Here is a 22,409-nt window from a genome sequence, read left to right on the forward strand (position 1 = left end):
GCAACATTCACATCATTCAATATTTTATTGATATTGAGGTATTTGTTTTAATACATCATCATTACTGAGTTTGACACATTGGCCCAGTAAGCACTGGTTCAAGTTTTGTTATTCTATCTATAAATGGAATTTCCATAAAATGTACTTTATCACAATATCATTTTTTGAAACTTTCTTTATGAAGCTTAAATGTACTCTGTGGTGTTTTTGACCACTAACAGTGTTAATAATGTTTCGATTAATGGGTCCCTAATCTTTTGTAGCGTGACAAACATGCAGCTGCACAAGCATGCAGTATGGCTGCATGGCTGTAACATGCCAAAAAAAGAAGTGATGCACCAGCAACATGCAAGGAAGAAGAGGACAGAGAGCTAGAAACAATGCAGTTTTGCCCAAGAAAGGAATGGATATAAATGTTTTATGAGAATGGAAATCCCTTAAACATGATGTGTTTTGGTGAGAAACCCTGAATGTAAACTTTGTTTAGACAGAAACTCCACAGGGTACTTTTAAAATGTAGACTTTTTTGTTGACACTGTTTTGGAGAGGTGTTGAAGGTTGTTTTGTTGCTGTACAGGATTATATTATATTGCCAGTTATGTATAGTCCCAACCTTTTCATGCTTTTTCAGCAGCTGTTAGTTGGAATGAAAATAATTGCATTCTTAGCAAAAAAACACTGAATATAGTGATTTAAAAATCTGTATCGGCTTTTAGAAATCAGTATCAGTTGTGCCACAGTGATTGTGTGTGTGTGTGTGTGTGTGTGTGTGTGTGTGTGTGTGTGTGTGTGTGTGTGTGTGTGTGTGTGTGTGTGTGTGTGTAATGCGCTTGTGTGTTCATGCATATGCACACACAAGCACATCCATTCATATGTGCATGAGCCCAGAGAGCTGACTGAGAGGATCTGGCAGTGTTCTTATCTTCCTCACATTGCCGTGTGACTCACAGCCTTACCAGGCAGCAAAGTCATTAGGGGCAAGAAGACCTTTCATATCTCAGTCAGCCCCACAGCTCTCCTCAGGGCCGGCCAACAGGGACCCACACACTCCCCCTCTCCTCTCCTCTCCGCTCCTCTCATCTCCTTCCCTTTCCTCTCCTCTCCTCTCCTTTCCTTTTCTTTTCTTTTCTTTCCTCTCCTTCTTTATCTACCCCCCCTCTCCTCTCTCACCTCTCTGTCCCCCTCCTCTCTGCCTAGCTTTTTGTCGCTGTCCCTCTATTCTCCATTGTGTTTCTGTCTGGCACTGTCTCACACAGATTTAATGTCAGGTGTTCTCTCACTCTGTTAAATAAGTCATTTTTTTCTGTGCCTGGAGGGGACAGAGCCCATGTTTCCGCCGCCAACCACAACCATCACCACTACACACCCACCCACCCACACACACACACACACACACACACACACACACACACACACACACACACACACACACACACACACACACACACACACACACACACACACACACACACACACACACACATTGAATACGGGCTGTTTATGTGTGGCAGACAGCAGCTAGGGATGTGTGTGTTGGAGGTATAAGAGGTATTCAGGCATGGGCTGCTGGGGGCTGCTGGGACGTTTCACCCCATCTCTTCCTCACCGCCTCAGTTCCCAACGCCCACCTGCATTTTCTGGGGGCACAAACCGCATTCCTAACTTATGATAGTGGAACAAGTGGTGTATAGGTAGGAGTGGCTCTGTTCTTCTGATCGATGTGTGTGTGTGACGGGGTTAGACAAGCAGGGACAATGAGATAACACACCATCAACCCCCCCCTTTAAGGCTGTGCCAGCAGTCAGCAGTCAGATGACTCCAGGCAAAAATGGTAAAAAATGGTTGTAAGATACAGAGGGATAGCTTAAGACAAAAACTCTTGAGTGACTACCCATGATTGCAATATATTGCACTGACAAACTGTCATCCATCCACATTTGAGCTGTAATTTTAAACTATGTAATCTTTGCATATAATCTCCATTTGTTTTGGGGTTTTACCCAGATTTTATGCTTGTGTGCATCCAAACCCTATTGTGTTTCAGGCTGCAAAAAACATTGTTGACTACTCTGAGAAACAACTCAGAAAAATGCTTCCAGTAAAAGAAAGAGAAAATAATTGGTGAGAAAATGCAAATGAGATGCTAAAGCAAGTTAAAAATCAATAAGTGAGGAGAGTTTTTGTGCTACAAATGGTATTTTAAAGTCTGTTTTTCAGCCAGATTTCGTACTATTAATTATTTGATCTGATGTTGGACCATTTAACATTGATAAAATCTTGTTTTTCATTACAAATAGTGCTTTTTACAAACCACAGCTTGGTCATTTTTAATGTAAAAGGGATAACGCTCTTTAAAGCACCTTTAATTAATGCATTTATCTTAACAGTAGATCAAATTAGTTCTTGTATATAAAAAGGGTTGCTCAAAGTGACAAAGCCAAAGACAATTATCACTCCACTCCACAGCTCTATGGAGCATTTTAGAATCTTTCAACTCAATGTTTTGGTTTTACTGTTGGCAACTTTACTGTTTTGGTTCAATCTCACAGCTCTCATTAGCATGTAGCTGTTTTCAGTGAAAAAAAAACAACTGTATACTTCAATTAGTGACTACCTGGTGAATATAAAGGAGCATTTAGCAGGTAAAGAGCCATATATTTTGCTCAGGAGTTGGAAGAGACCAAAACAGAGCTAAATGACTGTAAGTGCCAGGTGACCGGACTCCAAATGAAAGCTAATGTTGCTCTGTGTTTGCTGGATGTTTGAATAAGCAACTGTTAATACTGCAATAATACTTGCTAAATCAATGTCAATGTTGTGTTTATGGGTTGTTGAACTGCCCCCATATGGCCAAAAAAAATCAATGAATGCAGATTTCATGTGCTGTTTGCACATTATTATTAGAGAGTCGGAGAGAAAGATAGAATATATCTGTTACGAAAAACAAGATGGAGGAACCGACGCACTGCCTCACCTCATGCTTGCCCTTCATCCTGCAGATCCTGATGTCATTCTTGTTTGACTCCCATGTTCTTTTCTGTAGGTTAAAAACACACATGCACTGCTGGTTAACTACATTTGCATTCCCCTGTAGTAGAAAATGACATTTTCCAGCCTAATGACAAGTAATACATCCATCTAAAGGTTGTAAATGCTATCGGTGTCTGTCCAGAAGGTGGTCACCTTGCTGTAGAACATCTCGTCTCCTGCAACAATGTCCAACTCCACACGGAAAAGGTCATCCCTGGAGAGAGAAAGAGAGAGAGAGTGGCAGTCAGCCAACACAGCACTATCCAAAGCTTAAGATACTGCACTAAGCAAACCATGAATACCAGTTCCACAGTAGAAGTACAGCATAGATATTATTGCAAGCTCAGGACAGTGCAGGTCGATGCAGATTTTCTTTTGGATGAAATCCAGGCTACACATTTAATACAAAGTATAAAGAGTATGAGTATTTCCACTATCTATTGAATCTGTGCAGTTTTAATACTAAATAATTCAGTGCGTGCAGCTATGTAATGCATACATATTAGAAACATTTATTCGTTTTAAGTTGATCAAACCCTCAGAGATTAGGGAACAGCTTTACAATGTCTTCCATTTCTCCCAATATCTATGAGAAATTGTACCCGACTGCATAATGATGTCTCATATTTCCCCTTCGCCTTTTGCCTCCGCTCATTAAACTTGACTTGCTGCATTGAATTTGCTCCTAGGCCCCAAATTCAGCTTATCAGTCTTATTCAAAAGCCTGAAATTGAATTAATGGATGATTTAATCAAGTTGTTATACTGATGCTTGCACACCACCACATGCTGCCTAGATGTGGTCCAACACCATGCATGTATTCATGATATCCAAAACACAGCTTTCTCGCACTCGTAATCTGCTGATAATTCTGCAGTAACCTTGGATGTTCCTGTGAAAATGCCAGCTAAATGAGAGCTGGGATAGGCAGCTAAAAGCTGACGTTCGCATATTGATCAAGGCCTTGGTATCTGCTGGGATGGATCTGAAGCTTGAGCTTCATCTAAGCAATGGGCCAGACTCTGAATGGGCTAATCTGTAAATCTTCCATAACCGTGTTATTGCAGCCATATCGATCCCATCTCTGATCCAGCTCTGCCTCCCATCTGTGATGCATGTTCTTTTGGTTTTCTCTGACAGAGGGAGGAGTCATCATGCGCGAATCCATGTACACCTGCTCATGTGAGTATTCATACCAACTGAGTGTGCGCATCAGTGTGTGTTTTGTATCTGTTTTTCTGAAAGAGAGAGCTGTGAGAGATGTGTGCATGATGAGAGCACAGGTAGGCCATCAGGTTACTTCACTCCTGAATAATTCATCCTCACTTCCTGCTGGTGTGTTAGAAGATTCCTGCTCTTAACTCAACCTCGCAGAACAGGACAACGACTAAGTGGCAGAAAAGTGTGAAATCACCCAACACTTGCTTGGTGCGTCCCTGTTTAACAGGTCAGAGTTTAAGCGTTCTCCAACAGTGGAGTGGGCCAGAGTGTGAGGCGTAATCTCATCCAGGCTGCTTCAGCGTTGTCTCAGCATTAACATAATGAATATAGCACCAGGCCTCCTAGTCAGAGTGGCTGGCAGCCAGCACTGTTGCCTCTGATAGTGCAGAGGAGGGGGAATTATTTATGCTGCTGCTTCTCTTTCTCTCTCCATCTCTTCTCTTGCCTTCCAGGTTGTTTGAATGATGCAAAGCCTGTGGCCTATGTTTGTTTATATGTGCATTAGTGGATTTAATGTGCATTGTATGTAGAAGGTTAGGATTCAGAGTAAGGACTAAGATGTGAAGAGTGTAAAGATTTCATTATTCTTTATGTTGCAGGATGTGCACGCAGCCTTGAATAGCCTTGAATCGTTATATGGGGTCGTAACTTACAAAGGCGCCTCAGCTTACAAAATCTAGTCTTAAAACCTACAAATCAAAAGTCTCGTATTTCCTTCTATGTGAATGTGTGTGTATGTGTGTGTAGGATGAGCGCGTGCCTTTGCTGTTATTTCATAAACGCCTCCAACCTTTTTTCTGACCTGGCTAATACAAAGTCAACAAAGAATCAAGAGAAACTGTCAACATTTCCTACATTTCTGACTTGACCAGCTCATGAACTTTCTCCCTTTGGCCTGTCAAACAACAGCAGACTCAAGGTCACGACACCTTAAGCCGCCAAGTTTTCTTATATTTCTTTTTTGTTTTCTTACCCTTCTTCTTGCTAGCAGCCGTACTGTGGTTTAGTGTGAGCAGCGCTGAGCCTCTCTGAGCCTCCAAATAGAGTGTGCGGGAAAATCTGCTCCACTGGATGAAACTGGGATGGAAAGATTTGAGCTGACCACCTAGTTACCCTGACACTTGTGCTGACTGAGGCAGAGTTCTCTGTGGCATGTCTGTGTGTGAGTCTGCATGTAACTGGGTGTCTGCAAAGATGTGCCTGAGTAAGTAGCCGTGTCCCAGTTAGATATTACATACTATATTCTAAGAAGTGAATATGCAGTGCTCTCAAAACTCCTGCATTACCCTCTATTCACTGAGGGAGCAATGTTTTGGGCAAAGACCTACTTCACAGAAGAGACCTACAGAATGCATTCTTAGGTTGTTTGTATTTTCCATGTGATGGACACAATGCAGAAATTGTGAAGAGAGAGTTCTCTGTGTATTTTGTTGTTTTCTCTGTTGTTGTCAAGGGTTCGAGCTGAAACATTTGATTGACTAATTGGCTAGAAAATCAACAGAAAAATAACCAGCTTTACCAACAACTTTGTTCATCATAATTTAAAAAGAATAAAAAGGCTCACAGATTTTTACATGTGAATATTTTCTGGTATCCTTCATCTTCTGTGGTTGTAGAAATATAGTTGTTAGTGTCTGTCTTTGTGTCTGATCAGCCATTATATATGTTCCCCTTTGTGTTTGGTCTGTTCAGATCTACTCAGTTCATGTTAAGTTGTTGCTTATGGGCTTAACCAATTGAACATAATTAATAGATTAATTGCTAATAAAAAGACTCATTATATATTTATATTAATTATATCATTAGTTCAATTTCCAAAATTTAAAACAGTAGCTTTGCAAAGTTTGTATCATTGGCAAAGTGCAGTAACTTGTTGTTCACTGATTAGTCCAGAATACATAGTTTATAATACTTGTATATAGTGTGGGAACAGTGTCTGTGGTATGTGTCAATGTGGGTGTCTTCACCTGTGTGTCTCTGCCCACGTGTCCTCGTCTGCATGCTAAACTTTCTCTGTCAGCCGCTATATAGCCAAAGAGCCTGGCAGCTTTACCTCCCAGGCCTCCCAGTCTTTGCCACAACTGAGCGTCCTCGCTGTGCGTCTGCCATGAGGCATTTGACCTGGCTGTGACCTCCTTGTGACCCCAAGTGCCCTCTGAGGTAAGTGTCTGTGGGCTAATAAACTGAACCACATCCAACCTGGCAGTCAGTCAACACACTTTCCCTTTCTAAAACGTAAACACACACACAGACCCAGGTGGCAATAACCTCTTACACTTTATCACAATTGGAACATTTAATAAGGTGTTGGCTTCATTCCTTCGGTCATCTTGTCAATAGGTAAACACTTGCCAATTGGTTTATATTTGTGAGGATTAGACCTTTGGATCTGACTGAGGGCTGAAGACCACAGGATCCACAGCTGCTCATCTTGACAGCAATGAAATGGGGCTTAACACAGCAAGGTGCTTTACTACACCTGCCACCAGCCAAATACACAGTTTACTTTCATTTAGCAGGGATGGGAAGAGGACAGGGAGAGGTAGCTGCTCTCAGCAGGTGCTTGGGGCAGGGATTTAGCAGTGCATGCAGTTTGAGGTGCAGCTATGCTAATGGTGACAGGATTTGGGGATGAGTGAGGCGTCTTATCAGGCCATACACTCTGTAGCAGCTTTTGGCAGTCATACCTGCCACCACACAGGTACTTATTTATACATTATACATCTTAAAGCTCTGCCTCCCTGCTGGGCCGTGTGTGGTTCACACAAGCATTTGCACATGGATCTGTTTCCTAGACTGATCATTTTCTGTCAGGAAGCTGCAAACACTATTAGCTACTTACGAGAAATATATAAATATACACCTGGAATGCTCTTTCTCATGATGCCATCAACCCTGTCGCCCCTCTCATCTTTCTGCCTGTCAGTCTTGCATTTCATTATCATCCGGTTGGCTGAGACATTCATATCAGTTTACCTCTGCTATTCAGTAAGAGGTTCTGCAGCTGTAAATTGAAATTAAAGTTTCTGAACCTGCTTCATGGCTCTGTTTATATTTTAGAGCTGCAGACTGCAGTAGCTGTACAGTAGTTGTCTGTGGGCAGCTTTACTATCGGGCTGTGTGCATGTGCGTGCTTATAGACCCTCTCACGCAGACAGCATGGCTGGAACCATGTTACATAGCTTGATATATTTACTACCAACTCTCAGTAGTGAGGTTAGACCAGCTGGAGGCCAGGGACTGGGTCATTTCCTGGACCACAGTGGCGTCTCTTATTGGAAACCACTTCAATCTTTTTTCAGGCTGCCATTACAGCAAATAACCAGCGCCATATGTGGAAACTGACTGTGTCTCATTTTTTAGCATGTTTCAAGCTAAATTATTTTTTGGACAACACTGGCAGTAAATCTTGAGGTGTATGTTTTTTGTTAACGCAGTCTGTCTTAGGTCAGCTCGTGAATGGCTCCGGGGAGCAGCAGATGTAGCTTTACAAAGTAAACCTGGTGCAGCTGAGCAGGCCGTCCTCAACTGGCCTTCCTGACCACCAGGGCTACTGTCTGTCTATCAGCACATTCTCCAGACTGACAGACATATGGGGACCTAGAAAACATTTGTTGGGCCAAATATCAGCCTTCAAATGAAGCTACTGACAGATTGGTTGCAAAAACAAAACCCTCAGCTCTGCAGTCTCTGAAGTGATCGTACTGCAGCTAGTGCATTCATTTTACCAAGTTATCAAAATACATTACAGAACTTGTGAATAGCTAGTAAGAAAGTTATGACATTAACTTAACTGTGTAAGAAAAATTGACCTCCAAGTTTTAATGTTTCAATAATGTTTGTTAGGCATTAGCATTTAAAGATTTTGCAGAGAAATCAATACACTGATAACAACTGCCTCAATCAGTGGATTTATTCAAAGGGGGAAAGTAAAACTATTCAATGGAACACAAAACAGAGGAAGCTAAGGTAGCTTAGCTGTGTTGTACCATCCAGTTTTTATATAACCCTACTCTGCCATATAAACTGCTCCATTAAAGAGATATTGTTTGTAGACAGTTATGAGACGGGAGTTGATATATGAGTTGAAATATATCTCTTGAATAAACTATATAAACTTGTCCTGTTAGCAACTAAGGACCATCTTTATTTAGTCCTTCACAATTAATCAATTCAAAAATCAACACTTAACCTCTTTACAGCAGTACTGATGGTATGTTTTATTAGTAAATTTGGGTTTGAGGCTCAGACGCTGTAACTCCTAAAATAATGTCCAATGAAAAGGCTAATGTTGCTTGGCAACAAACTTAGTGATAATAGACATTCCAACTGATATTAAAGCTGAAAATGTCTCTGACAGAACTATATTTGTACTTGTATAAGTGTGTCATGCAAGCAATCAAAGAGATATCATAGGTCCCAGATTTCTCAAAGCTTTTTCTCACTGTAGATGAAGCCACAAATGAACTGCTACTGTAAGTCCATTAGTATGTCTGTGCATGTGCTGATGCTCGTTGTACCTGGCTCCGATGTAGAGTGTCCGATTGACTTGGAGGATCCTCTGGATGTGTAGAGGCTCTTGTCTCAGCCATGTTCGGTGGGGTCGGCCCAGAAACACTGGGTGTCTTCTCACCACTGTCAGTGAACGAGAGACAGAAGCACACAGTGGCTGATCCCAAACTGACATTCATCTTTTTTACAAAAGTAGTCAACATAAAAGTGGTTTTGTGTTCTCTGTTTTGACAGTTCAGCGGCAATAACTGGTGTAAGGTGAGTTAAAATTTGAGCATATCTGCTACGTTAAGCATTCAGAGACACAGAGCAGAGCACAAACTGAGGTACAAGAAACAAAGAAGGTCTAAACTATACCTCATGTGGCAGGTGACATTTTAAAACATTAAAAAAGTAAAACAGTGTTTGTTTGAAGAAGTAATGTGAGAAATCGAACATAACATTGGAAAGCATTTTCAGTATGTTTTTATCATGTTGTCCTGCAAATGTAAAAAGACAAAGAGAGAAAACGGGAGAAGAGAGAAGCATAAATTACTATATAAAACCTGTATGGCTATCTGTCTTTGACCTTGACTGCACTGAGTATTTTCAGCTGAAATCATTTCAAATTCATTTTCTCTCTGCTCTTCCATCATTAATTCTTCACATCCCACCCTATAGTCCATTAATTTTCTCCTCTTATTAACCTCTATGTTTTGTCTGCTTCTGCTTGATTTCTATCCTGTAATTTCGTCCTATTGTATCTACATCACTCCATCCCTGAACCCACTGTGAACCATTCTTTTCTGTCACTGTCCTTTGCTTTTTCTCTCCTTGTCCACCTCCACACTTGCCTATATTTGTCTTGCCTGTTCTTCCAGATGAACCTGTATTTTCTACTATAACTTATACCTGCTGTAAACCACAGCTGCTGAGTCTAATGCAGCTTCTCCATTGTAGCCCTCAGTAGCCTGTCAACCTCTACACTCTACTGTTTGGCACTGATACCTCGAGAAGGGTCTGGAGTCAACTGCGAAACCATCAATCAATACTATTGAACTGCAATCAATCAAGGTCTGGTCTGAGCTGGAGACTGCCAAGCTGATATGGAGACTCAAAGTCTGAGTGTGTAAGGAGCTGCGTCTCTTGAGGGTCTGAATGTGTGTGTGGGAAAGTCATGAATTCAAGAGCCCCTACAGACACTCTGGTCTCATTCCTGAGTGCGACCCCACACCTCCTGATCTGGACCCTAGTCAACACCCTTCGTGTGAGAGCATGTCTGACCGCCACAGCCCACATCATGACCTTTGTCTCCTCCACGGCCTCTCCCTAATTCAACACCCTGCCTGTTAGGGCGTGACCCCCACACCTCACACATCACGACCTGGCAGAGAGGCACGGAGGGGAGTAGGCGGCTAGAGGGCAAGAAAGTCAGGAGGTCAATACCTTCAGTGGGGATAAAGTTGAGGGGCCCCGGTTCCTCTGGGAACGCCGAGCTGGCGGTTCGGAGCAGCCAACACAGCAGGAAGAAGGAGGGAGGGGCCGCGGTCGTCATAGCAACACAACTGTGGAGTCTGTGGAAATAAGATAAAAAATACAAAAGGAGAAAAAGGAGTGAGTGGATGCTAAATGAGGCAGAGGAGCGAGACACACAAAGATACACAGACAAACAATCACTCACTCAATCATGGACTAACTAACTAACTGGCTGGGTTGTTTTCCTGACTGAAGATCTATCTTTGTAATCCCACAGCATCTCTATCTCTTTGCCCTGATGAGAGAGGAGATAAATTGCTGCTCGGAGCGAGGGATTAAGTCATCCACTGAGGGGAGAAGTGTCCAGTCAGCTCTGAATGCAGCCAGATCACTGTGGCACAACATGACCACATCAAACAGCACACCGCACTATGACACATAGAAAGAGGCAAAGAAGTAACATCTTGGGCCATATATGCGGTAAAGATGAATGGAAAATCTGTATAGGGAGAGAGTGAGTGAAAGGTTCAATAATGCTCTACACGTCAAGCATTATCCAGGATATGAAAGACTCTGAGAGAGGGAGAAAAGTGGTGGTTTACTTAAATTAAATGCTTGCCAGCGACGCAAATCACCTCTCTGACGGCGGAGCTAAACTGTCAGTATTTTTCATCGGGGCGGTACAGAGGCACATGCAGGTTTTGGATGTGATTCATGTGGAAATACAAATGATACCCAAATTAGGTAAACCTCCACGATCCATCTAGAAAATACATCAAGCACTCTGCCGCGCAGGAGAAAAGCTCTCAGAATTGCTACTGACTTCAGCCACAGACCTCATGCCTTGCTGGCCACTACCTCTGCGCGTTGGTACGTCAATTTTTGCTGCCATAGCATCGTGCGTGGTGGAATTCAATGTGCATTCAACACGTGTTTTTATTCAGGTTGTTATTATCTTGAGCTCTGATCTGTAATCATCTACCAATTTTTCCCTCTCCATACGAGCCTGGCATTAGAATTGTGTTTTCCTTGAAATTACACAAATGCAGTAATCTACTAAACCCCATAACTCGACTTTCATTTTGTTGTCATCTTAATGCTGAATGCAACAACGAGTAATTTGTTTTGAAAATCAAGTGGAGAGGCCTTCCATCCTCACTGTCACAAACACAACAAATTTCATGCAACATCTCAAATTTGAATAGGCATACTCAAGGTTGGATTTCTTTATGCAAAACTCCTTAACATTTTACTGTGGTCGTAGATGCACAATGTGTAAAACAATGCAAAAGCAAACACTTAGCTGAACGTACACAAGTCAACTGAACTGCACTGCGGTTTTGAGAGCTTCACTGGCAAAGATTACATTTTTTGTTGTGTATTGAAACTTAAGTTATAACAATAAAACATTATTTTGACATGACATAATATAGTAGTATAATAATAGTATATAATAGTAAGTATAATAGAATAAAATGAGACTCTAAAAATATAAAACTTCATACACTTCAACCAAAAGTATGTGGACAGCCCAACATTACATGAATATGTGATGGTTGAACATGTCATTCCAAAACCATGGCCTTGATATGCTGCTGTAATAGCCTCCACTCTTCTGGGAAGGCTTTCCACAAGATCTTGGAACCTAGCTGCAGGGATTTGCTCCCATTCAGCCACAAGAGCACAATTGAGTTTGGGCACCTCTGCTGGGTGCTCCATACCAAAGGTTTTAAAGGGGGTTGAGGTCAGGGTTCTGTGCAGGCCAGCAAAGGTCTTCAATGCCAAACTGGCACAGCGTCATTATCACGTTGAAACAGAAAACCACCTTCCCCATAAGCTGCCACAAAGTTGGAAGCACACTATTACATAAAATATGATTTTATGTTGTAGCAACACTCTGTAACGTTTGCCAAACAGCAGCCACTGCTTCCACAGTTAACAGGAACCACTGACGGTATGTATAGTGGACGGAGCTTCCAGGTCTGTGAAGTAAAGCTAAAGCGGAAGTGTCTTAAACATGCATTCTATGTAATGGCCAGCAAGGGGCAGCTCCGTTGGCTACAAAAAAGTTAGATAGTATTGAGTCTAATAGAGAAATAACCTGACTTATCACGTGATTTATTACCTCAGTAAATAGTTTCCTAAGGAGTTTACGGCCCCAATAACTAATTTCAAGTCTTCTTCCATAAATTATGATGTTCATTTAGTAAATGATATGAGTAAAACAGATGATAAAGCAGAGTATGCTTTAGGGCATGGCTACTTTGTGATTGACAAGTAATTCTCTGAGTGAGTCCGTCCAGCACACCGCAAGAAACTCAGATCAAACTGTTAAACTAGCAGGGCTGATCAAATATGAATTAAGATTATTTTACTGCATCACCTATTTCTTGCTTAAAAACATTTAAGAAACATGTTTTAGTGTACTGTTTATGTGTGACCAGGTGAGCTGAGAATTTTTTCTACAACAGATGAGTCAAATATCAATGTCGCTGGATCCGAAAAACCAACATGGTAACAACCATAACGCCAAAGTCAAGGTACTCCACAAACCAATGCATGACAATAGGTTTACACTTGGGATTAACACATTATGGGATATTGATAAATGCTAAAACATAGGCAAGTATAACAGTAAGTCAGGGAACTGACTGTTATGTCAGTAATACCAATATCCATCTGAAGTTTGCTAACATTAGTCACCAAACTGGTCATATACCATGTTAGGTGTCTCTTTATTCGTAAAAAAAAAAAAAAAAAAAACAATGTGTGTTTGCTTCTAAAGTATTTCTTTAAAATTTCCCTTGTAAGTAGAAGGAACCTTGCTCATACCATGACTAAAAGTGTGTATACATACATTTGGCCATATAGTGAAAATCCATTAAAGTAAAGTAAAATATGGTAATAAAGTACAATACTTACTTAGGTTTATCTAAATCTACAAGTAAATTAAATACAAAATAAAGTTCAACAGAAAATAAAACTTGAACTACAATGCAGCAACAGAAGTCTATATACTGTACTCTATGTAATAATATGAAAACAGTTCTTCTTTCTTTCATTTTCATTTTTTCTCTCTCTCTTTCTCTCTCTCTGTCCCAATGGATACAAACAGCCATTGTGCAACCCATCTCTTTAATGGAGTAGCAGACATAACCTTATCAGGACACATAATCTTTATGGGACATTTCTCAAATTCCCTTCGCTGACTTCAGAATAAAAGTGGGAGGCATGCTAATTACTCAACACCCACAAGCAAAATTACAGGAGGTGAAGGGGAAAAAGTCACCAAGAGAAGAAAGGAGGTCATGGGGTAGAGAGAGAGAAAGAGAGAGAGAGATGGAGTGAGAGATAAGTGAGAAACATTAAGAGAGAGAGAGAAGATGAGAAGTCAGGAAGTCAGTACATCCAATCAGAGATTCTATTGTTTCTGCTATTAATAATGTATGAATAAATGTCAGGCGGTACGCATTCGATTAGTATAATTAGACACCCTGGGCTATACAATTTCATGGGACAGCAGAATAAGTAGATACACAAGTATAAAAGCAAGTGTGTGTGTGTGTGTGTGTGTGTGTGTGTGTGTGTGTGTGTGTGTGTGTGTGTGTGTGTGTGTGTGGGGCGCGCAAATGGTTCAAAGCCAAAGCATCACTGTAATTATGACAAATGGCTGAAGCCGAGTCCATTCAGAGGCCTCACTGCATGGCACAAGCTGTGCAGTAGTATGCTATTATCATTGAACGGGGCACACTGCAAGTCACATATACATTTTGCCATTTGGAGGAGACACTAATTCAAAATATTTAACCTGAGGGTGCTATATCACTCCATGTTCAAAATTGAAATGGCAGTAGACGTCACTGCAGTCGTATTGACGCCGGCACGCTGTGTGGGCTCCATGGATTTAAGAAATGTTAAAAACTACACTGTCAGTAGCAAATTATTGTGTCAGGTCTGTCACCGGGGGGACTATTGTTTCCAGTGTTGTGACAAACATATTCAGGGATTGAGCTTGATTTCAGGCACCATCCCAACCAGCTTTATTTGGATGCCAAGTTAATACAGATGGCAAGTTGACGACAGTAGAGGCAAAATGCAAATGATGGCTGGTCAAGGGAAACTTCAGTCTGAGCTTGAATACCCCATCCACTCCAACTAATTCCTTTACTATTAATGAAACAGGACTCCTGAACTCACCACCGTGCTCCATCCGCTTCAACAGGATTTACACAGACTGGTTAATTTGTCTGTTTCCAGAGCCCCAGATCAATTTGATTATGGGTGTTTAGGCAGGTAATTTCCTAAACAAAGTCATTAAGGGATCATTTAGCTGCCAAACAGGTGCTTGTAGGGGGAGGAAGGTGTCAATGTCTGGACCCCATCAAGCCCACCTCAGAATGATCTCCACTGTGACCAACTCAGATAACTTAGATAACAAATCAACAGGCAATCAATGATGTCTAGTGTCTTTAGTAAAGTCCTAATGAGGACTGATACTGTTCTGATACAGAATTAAGTCTAAGACTAAACAACAGACCCTTAGAAGAGAAGAGGGAAATGGTTTGATTGCGAAGAAGAGATGTGAGGAATGCCTGCAATGTGGAATTGGATGCTGGTTATGTCAAGATAGTGACCCTCTGCTGCAGGGGTTTGGATACTTTGCATGCAAATAGAACACCTCATCATCAAATGAAGGCGCTAATATGCTCTGAAACGCTTTTGTCAGTTATTACGGTTGCCATGGCTCTCGCTTTCTCCTTCCCTCAGTCTCCCTACCTTTTCTCTTTCACCATCTTGTTACGCCTTGGTTTCTTTCTTGCTCTCCCTTAGCTCCAGTCTTGTTGATGTGTACGCTCTTGGTATGTTTTCATTACAAAGCCATGAGGTACTTGCACTAAAAATTGGATGGTTGAAAGAAAACCAAGACTATGCGTGTCCTAGATATAGGAAAAATGGTAATGAAATAGAGCAGCATTAATGGGGACACTGTGGTGGTTGGGGTATTTATGATTAAAATATTTAACAGAGGGGCTGTCAAGTATTATACAGAGGTATCAGTACTGGTAGAACACAGTACTCAGGCAATAGTCTATATAATCCCTTTTCACAGTGGTCGCCCAGCTTCAAAAAGCCTGCAGAGAGGAAAAATTATTGTCATTCTACAAGGCAAATTATATTTTTATTAATGTTTTCTATAGTTGCAAATATTGGACTGAAATGTTGAGTTAAATTCACCAGATGCTCAAAAACACATTGTCAAACACAATGCTAATGTTACTCTTTGACTAGTGGATTTGTAAATAGACAACTGTTTGCTAACAAGCTTGTTGTGCTTCCCCTAAGGGGCCAATTTAATCAATTAATGCAGGTTTGAATTTTGTGTGAGATGTTGTCATGGTTTTCTGTGATTAATAATTGTTACACATTTTGCAGAGACATTCACAAAGATATCGACAATTTGTCTGAAATATTCACTTTGTTTGTCCTTATGATATAATAGCATAGAAGTATAGTTGCAGTAGAAGATGACAAGATGCCAGAACCTCATCTTGATTCAATTCAATTCACAGTTTCCAATAAAGCTCTGTAAAAAGAGATAATATTGGAGGGGAGTCAACAACCTGAAGGGTTTCAAGCTCTAATAACCTTTGTTATTTTAAGGGAGACACACACAAACTATCAAAAGACTTTGAGCTTGATTCTTAAAACACTTTATAACTTTTTAAGAGGAATTAATGTTCAAATAAATACTCTTTTGCTGGAGGCACAGGGGTGAGCTCCACTTTGCTCTGCTTTTATTGTTCCGCATCACTGAGATGACCTTCAGAATTTGGTACATGAGACATTGCTGGTACACGGGAAAGTATATTAAGTAAGCAGTGGAGGATTTTATGATTGTTCCATTTTCTTTATGTGGACTTAAAGACACCCCATAGATTTCCCAGAGACTGGCCTAATTGTCATATTAGTGAGAGAGGAGAGGCTGCTTTATGGAGTGTGTAGAATCAATGACAGGTGATAGCCTGATGCCGCTTGGATCTCCTTCAATCTGCAATAACATAAGATGCTGTCCGCACCAGGGATGTGATGAGGAAAGCGAATGAAGAATAAGATGTGAGAACGAAGGCTGGGAGGGAAGATTTAAAGCAAAGATGGAAAAGAACACAGTGTTTTTAAAAAAGGAGGTTGGAGAGTAGGGAGAGGACAAGGCAGGACAAAGCAAATGACAAAAATAATGCACTACAGGGAGAGATGAAGAGAACCAGAGGTGAAAAAGAGACAAGTGAGGCATTCAAACAGAGAGGGGGGAGTCACACCGGACATAATGAGAGTGAAGCCAAAGAATGTCCGGAATGAGAGAAACAGAAAGACAAAGAAACTGTAGAAGAGCACAGAGCCATTTGTACACTTGCAATGCCAGATTTATCTCCATACAGACCCAAGAGTATAGCCTAGTGGGAAGAACCTTCTGGCTCTGTGCTTGCCTGGTTTACAACTTATCTAAAGGGACGGCATTTATCTGTATCTCTTTATGAGGAGGAAAATCGAGTCCCTCAGGGGTCAATACTTGGAGTCTGTACATGTTGTCTCTAGATAACATAAATAAAAAACATGAGGCATGTTACCATAATTATACTGATGACACACCATTATGCCGTACATACTCTTGGTCCCTGGAGACCTCAACCCTCTTAAGTCACTGGTTAAAAACGTTAAGGACTTAAAGAAGTGGATGTCTCACAACTTACTGCAACCCAACAAAGACAAAACCAGATTCTTGTTATTGGTGCTGAACCTCTGTGGCAGGAAATGTGTTCTCATTAGCCTCTTTCTTCCTGGAAGTACAGTACCACAGAGGTCATAAATCTGGGTTTTATTGTTGATTATGACCTTATGTCCCAGAGCCACATCACCAATAAAAAAAAGTCCCTTTTGTCATCTTTTTTTATATTTCTTTTTTTTTGGGGGGCTTTTATTGCCTTTATAATTCATAGTGACAGCTGAAAAGTGACAGGAAAGGGGGAAGAGAGAGGATGAGACGCAGCAAAGGGCCATAAGTCACAGTTAAACCCATGGCCGCTGCAACAAGGATTCAGCCTTGGTACATGGGGCCCCAGCTGTACCAGGTGAGCTATCTGGGCACACCACCTTTTATCATCTTAAGAATATACGTATCTTTATCTATCTTTGAAAAGGTTGTCAATAAATGTAGAAAAACATACATGTGCTGATTTTGTGTTGGCTCATCCCTATCATGTCAATATTGCCAATTCTGCAAAACCCAGTTATGTTCAATATAAACATATATAAACATCATTATTATTATTAATTTTTTATTTAACGTCCAATGCCAGCGTTCTAAAATATTCACATACTACTACATATGTGAAAAAAGTTGCATAAAACCTTTTCTGGCTCTGGAGGGAGCTGCGTGAAGCGCGTTTGAAAACAAAAATCTGGTGCAGTGGAGCTCAGAACAAACTTGATCACAGCGCACCTGTGACTTGTCAGATCTCTGCATTGGCTTCTAGTTAGTTTCAGAGTTGATTACATTTTACTTTTACTTTGTCTAGAAAGTCTCACATGGCCTTGCTCCACAGTCAGTACCTTTCTGACCTGCTTATGCCATATGCAGACTGTACTTCCTTCATCATCTGGCGCAGGCCCTCTGGTTGTTTCAAGGATAAAATCTGAAGTTGACAAAGCAAGTTTTGGTTTTTATGCTCCGAGCTGCTGAGATACTTTTCCAGATTGCATTATATGCGCTACAACATTAACATTGCTAAAAAGCAGACTAAAAACATTTGTTTTCCCTGGTGAATTTGATTAGTTTTGCTGTGTTTGTGTTTCAAACTGCATCTGATTGTTCTGGTTGTTTGTTTGTGCATTGTATCTCCCCTCCAGTTAAATATTCTATATGAATAAAGATTCCTTTGCTTTCCTTTCCTGAATTTAAACTAAAATCTGCTGGGCTGACCCCAGCTCCTCCCTGGCTCCCTTAGATAGATGCACAAATACTTAAGCACATGCACTTCACACACAGACATGCACACAACAAAACGACTAACACACACATCTCCTTTGGGCTTTGCGCCTTCACTTAAGCTAAACCACAGTCTTCCCCCTTTATCTCTCTCAGGCCTAATGTAAAAACGATGTAGGAATTCCCTCCACTACAGCGTAATGCACACATGATTTCTTCCCTTTGCTTGGGACTTGAGTGACCTGGGGTCTGTTTACAAGATATTTGCATCACCATGAAATCCTGGAGCCTCAATAACATCGCAGATATTTAAAGAGAGAGAGGGGGAGAAAGAGAAAAGGTTGAGAAAGAGAAAAAAGAGAGCGATTGCACAGTAAATGAAAAATGAAGAGTGACCTTTGAACATAGAACACTGATTTTCCCATGCACTGAGAAACACCATGGATTTATGGAGTGGGAAATATGTGAAGCATGTGCAGTAGGACAAAACATATCTACAACACTCTTCAACACTCTTTTATCAGAATCAGACCATAAGAACGCGTCTCTACTACTCTACTGTACTCTCTACTACTAATAAGGCCAGTTACATCGGTTACTATGGTATCTTCTTTTTAAACAGCACAGTGTGTCTTAATGGATATATAATTTCAGGGGATTTAAAGGTTGGTACTGGAATAAGATAATCTCTGACTCTTTCTCTCTGCAGTGCATGTGCTCCCATTAACAGGCGAGAGGTAGCCGCTGGATGACAGAGCAGTAATGTAATACCTGTAATAGCTTATTGTTGATGAATGGATATCTTTAAGTATTACTCGAGCTCTCCCCGGAGTTGTGTCACTGTCATTAACCTTCACAGTCCTCAAAATTACAGCTGCTGAGACACCAGGAGACAAAGGAGCTTTAGTTGCGATCTAGAAGGAGTACAACAAAGATTTTTCAGCACCGTCTGACAACGTCTGCAGGTTAATTATAGGTCTGTGTTTCAGGAGGAAGACTCTCCATGAAGGAGCGCTGAGATAAATCTTTTATTCTCCATACCACGCATATCTTTTATTTTCTACCCTTAATGTTGCTTCTCCTCGCATCTTTCATCCTTCAAGCTTCAACATGTGTCACAAGATGAGGAGAAACATCATGTCACATCACAACACTGGAGATAGGCCTGACCTTCGGCTTCCCACCAGTTTACAACCATCATTAGCAGGGCAGGGATCATGGGCCGAGACCATAAATCACACTCAAACTGTCCACGTAGGAGGAACCCAGCTACACTGCAGTAGAAATGAAGAAAAGAAAACACACTCCGAGACTGACAGGAGGCTAAAAGCAACTCCATCCATCACTGGCTGGAGGCTCCATAAAGCCAGTAAAGGAAAACACACAAGGCGATAATCTCCAGCATGGTTATAAATAATACAGAAACCTTGCTAATGGCAATAAAAGGTTCTGCAGCATGACAGAATCCCTCTTGATGTGATTATTCTGCTAAAATATCCCCAAGGACATGTATTATCTTGCATAAATACTCAGGAGTAACTCAATAGGGCAATATGTTCCCATCCAGAGACTGTTTGCCCTTTTTGCTTGTGAATCAGTGGGAAAGGTGGATTTATTGTAATGGCAACAAGTGACTGTCAGTGGGGCCATGAGGTCGGGTGGCGGGCAAAAATAGAACATTTGGGGGAAAGTGTAGGGCACTGGAAAAATGAAAACAGACTGCAGACTTTACTGCTTGTTTCTGCACAATAGTATTACTACTTGTGATATATTTTCCTGGTAATAGAAAGTATTGAGAAAAACAGAAGGGGAATGCAAATGACTTGCAGATTATGAGTCATTCTTACTGAGTGAGTAAATAACAATAAGTGATTCAACTGCAAAGTGATTTTCACCTTGATATTTTTATTCCAGTTTTCACCCTTTTTTTATGAAAACTAATGAGTCCTAATGGGAAAAACTGTGATGAACTTCGAGCTGAGTGAATCATTGCTATAAGGACTGTGATACCAATATCGTAGTGATGTAGTGATTCTACAATTTTCTTGGCCTGTGATATTTGATTCTCACTCATTTCCATATGATTTTTTTTTTTTAAAGAAATGTAATGCCTTTATTTGATAGGACATATGAAGGGAGACAGGGAAGAGGAGTGTTCAAATTACTAATTACACCTATATTAGTTGTTGTAAGTCTTATCCCTGTGGGATCAGAGAGAGTAGCTTTCGCTTATTAAAAAAACAGTTTATACCCTTTCTTGTTGAGAATTAGAAAAAATGTAGATCTTGTTTTGTTTCATCCATACAAACGTGTAAATACAACACATTGTGGTTTTGTGGGGTCTATGAATCAGGCTATTTCTTGGCCAGGAGTGAAGTCGCTTCACTAAGAAACAATCTGGCAAGAAACCCCTTGTAAAACAAACAAGATACAACATGTTAATTTGTGAGCTTTAGCGGTTGCAGATTTGATACCGTTGCCAGTCTTCTTTATGCTAGGCTAAGCTAACATGCTGTTGAGTGCAGCTTTATACTGTATAAAGTATTTCCCAAACTGTCAAACTATTCCTTTAAATTTCAATGTTAGCAAGTTGTAAATCTGCCGTGAGGAATAACAAGTGGGCAAAAAAAAAAAAAAAATGGACAACACAAAGTGGTTGAACAAGGCTTTAGCAAGGTCAGATTGTACAATACCCAGATACCTTTGGGTAATACAATGTGTGAAAGGGCAGCATGAAATTGTCTATCTAAGTGATTCTGTTACAGAAAAGAGTCGTCAGGAGAGGAGGACAGAGAGGTAGAAGGAACACAGAGGTCTGTATAGATTTTGGGCTTCACAACCACATCTCTGCATGCTAATGGTGTTTACCTTGTCTTCCTCTTTCTCCCCTTCCTGCACAGTGCATGAAACTCTGCCAAATGAAGCCACTGTCTTCTGTCAAGATCGCCATATTAAATGCAAAGTTGATGGCGTGGCTGTATATGAGCAACAAGCTATACTATTCAGGAATATGTCCCTCGGTATTGTCCAGATTTTTTATTCAGGTTGGCAAATTTCACAGGAAAATCATCTTGTCAAGTGCTCCACTCTGAACGCCCCCATCATAAACAGTATCTAAAAGCAATTTTCTTTTTCCCGACAGAGACAGGGAGGCTCAGTATATCTTCTCCCAGTGCAAAACCGACAGAGTAGGGCTAGCACTGGTGAAGATAAAAGTGGACCTGCAAGTCCCCTGCCTTTGATTTCACACTGATGCTCACATACAGATGCACCCAGGGCTGTAGATGCAAACGCACTTGCACACACACTCAAACTCAGTAGATTATTGCACATGCATCTCTCTACAGTTCTTTCCTCTATTTCCACCATCTCCTCTCACCTTCTTTTCCCCTCCCACTATCTTCTCTCACCACACATCAGCCACCTGCTCACCCAATTTAGTCAGATAAATTCTACCTGTATCAGTTTCAATACGAGTTCACGCACTGGCTTCTCGTTTCCGCTTTAACTCTCCCTGTTGCTTTGAAAGCCACATCTCATGTGGTATACGGAGACACAGACACACACACACACACACACACAAACACACTGCGGTGTCAATCAACAGATGTCTCCAGTTGACAACTGTGCACACAAGGCAGCTGTGAACAAAGACACATGCCCGCATCAGTGTGGAGCCTTAGATTCAAACTGAAAACAAACAAACAGAAATAAACACACGCACATACACGCATACACACACACACACACACACACACATACACCTATATCATTGCATTGCAGGCATAACTCCCAGGCCTGGCTGTGTGCAAGTTTGATCCCTCTCCCCGTGTCTGAGAGGCATGTTAATCAGCGAAAGAGGCTGCCAGCTCTGCCATATATGTCTCTATCTTTCTTGCTCTCACTCCTTGTGTCTCCGTCTCTCTGCTTCTATCTGCATCTATTCTCTCCAATCTGTCTTCGCTCTTGTCAAACCCTGTTTCTCCACCTCTACCTCATTGCATTTATCTCACATTCCTCTCCTTCGCCTCGCGTTCTTGCCCGAGCTCTCGTCCCATCACAGCAAATCATGTCTTTCTTTTTGCTCCTACACTTTAATGCATCCACCGCTCCCAGGTTAGGCTGATGGGATTTAAGAAACTAAAGACTGGATGGTTTATTTAGAAGGGCTCGGTGAAGATCTCTCACTTTTACCCACCAGCCTGAC

The 22,409-nt window shown here is 41.1% G+C and overlaps 1 protein-coding gene across 3 annotated transcripts in view; it reads right to left on the reverse strand.

Moving 5' to 3' along the window:
• Nucleotides 1-22,409, reverse strand: part of sema6bb (sema domain, transmembrane domain (TM), and cytoplasmic domain, (semaphorin) 6Bb) — a 123,454-nt gene that overhangs the window by 55,960 nt on the left and 45,085 nt on the right. For all 3 annotated transcript variants that reach the window (XM_051378025.1, XM_051378024.1, XM_051378023.1), the window contains 4 exons: nucleotides 10,189-10,316; nucleotides 8,772-8,886; nucleotides 3,184-3,244; nucleotides 2,975-3,037 (listed from right to left, as the gene is read on the reverse strand). In XM_051378025.1, coding sequence (XP_051233985.1) covers nucleotides 2,975-3,037; nucleotides 3,184-3,244; nucleotides 8,772-8,886; nucleotides 10,189-10,297 — 348 coding nt within the window. In that variant the 5' untranslated portion in view covers nucleotides 10,298-10,316. The remainder of the gene's footprint in view (nucleotides 1-2,974; nucleotides 3,038-3,183; nucleotides 3,245-8,771; nucleotides 8,887-10,188; nucleotides 10,317-22,409) is intronic.

The sequence above is a fragment of the Dicentrarchus labrax genome, unplaced genomic scaffold (assembly GCF_905237075.1).
Source record: "Dicentrarchus labrax unplaced genomic scaffold, dlabrax2021, whole genome shotgun sequence".
Taxonomy (NCBI): domain Eukaryota; kingdom Metazoa; phylum Chordata; class Actinopteri; family Moronidae; genus Dicentrarchus; species Dicentrarchus labrax.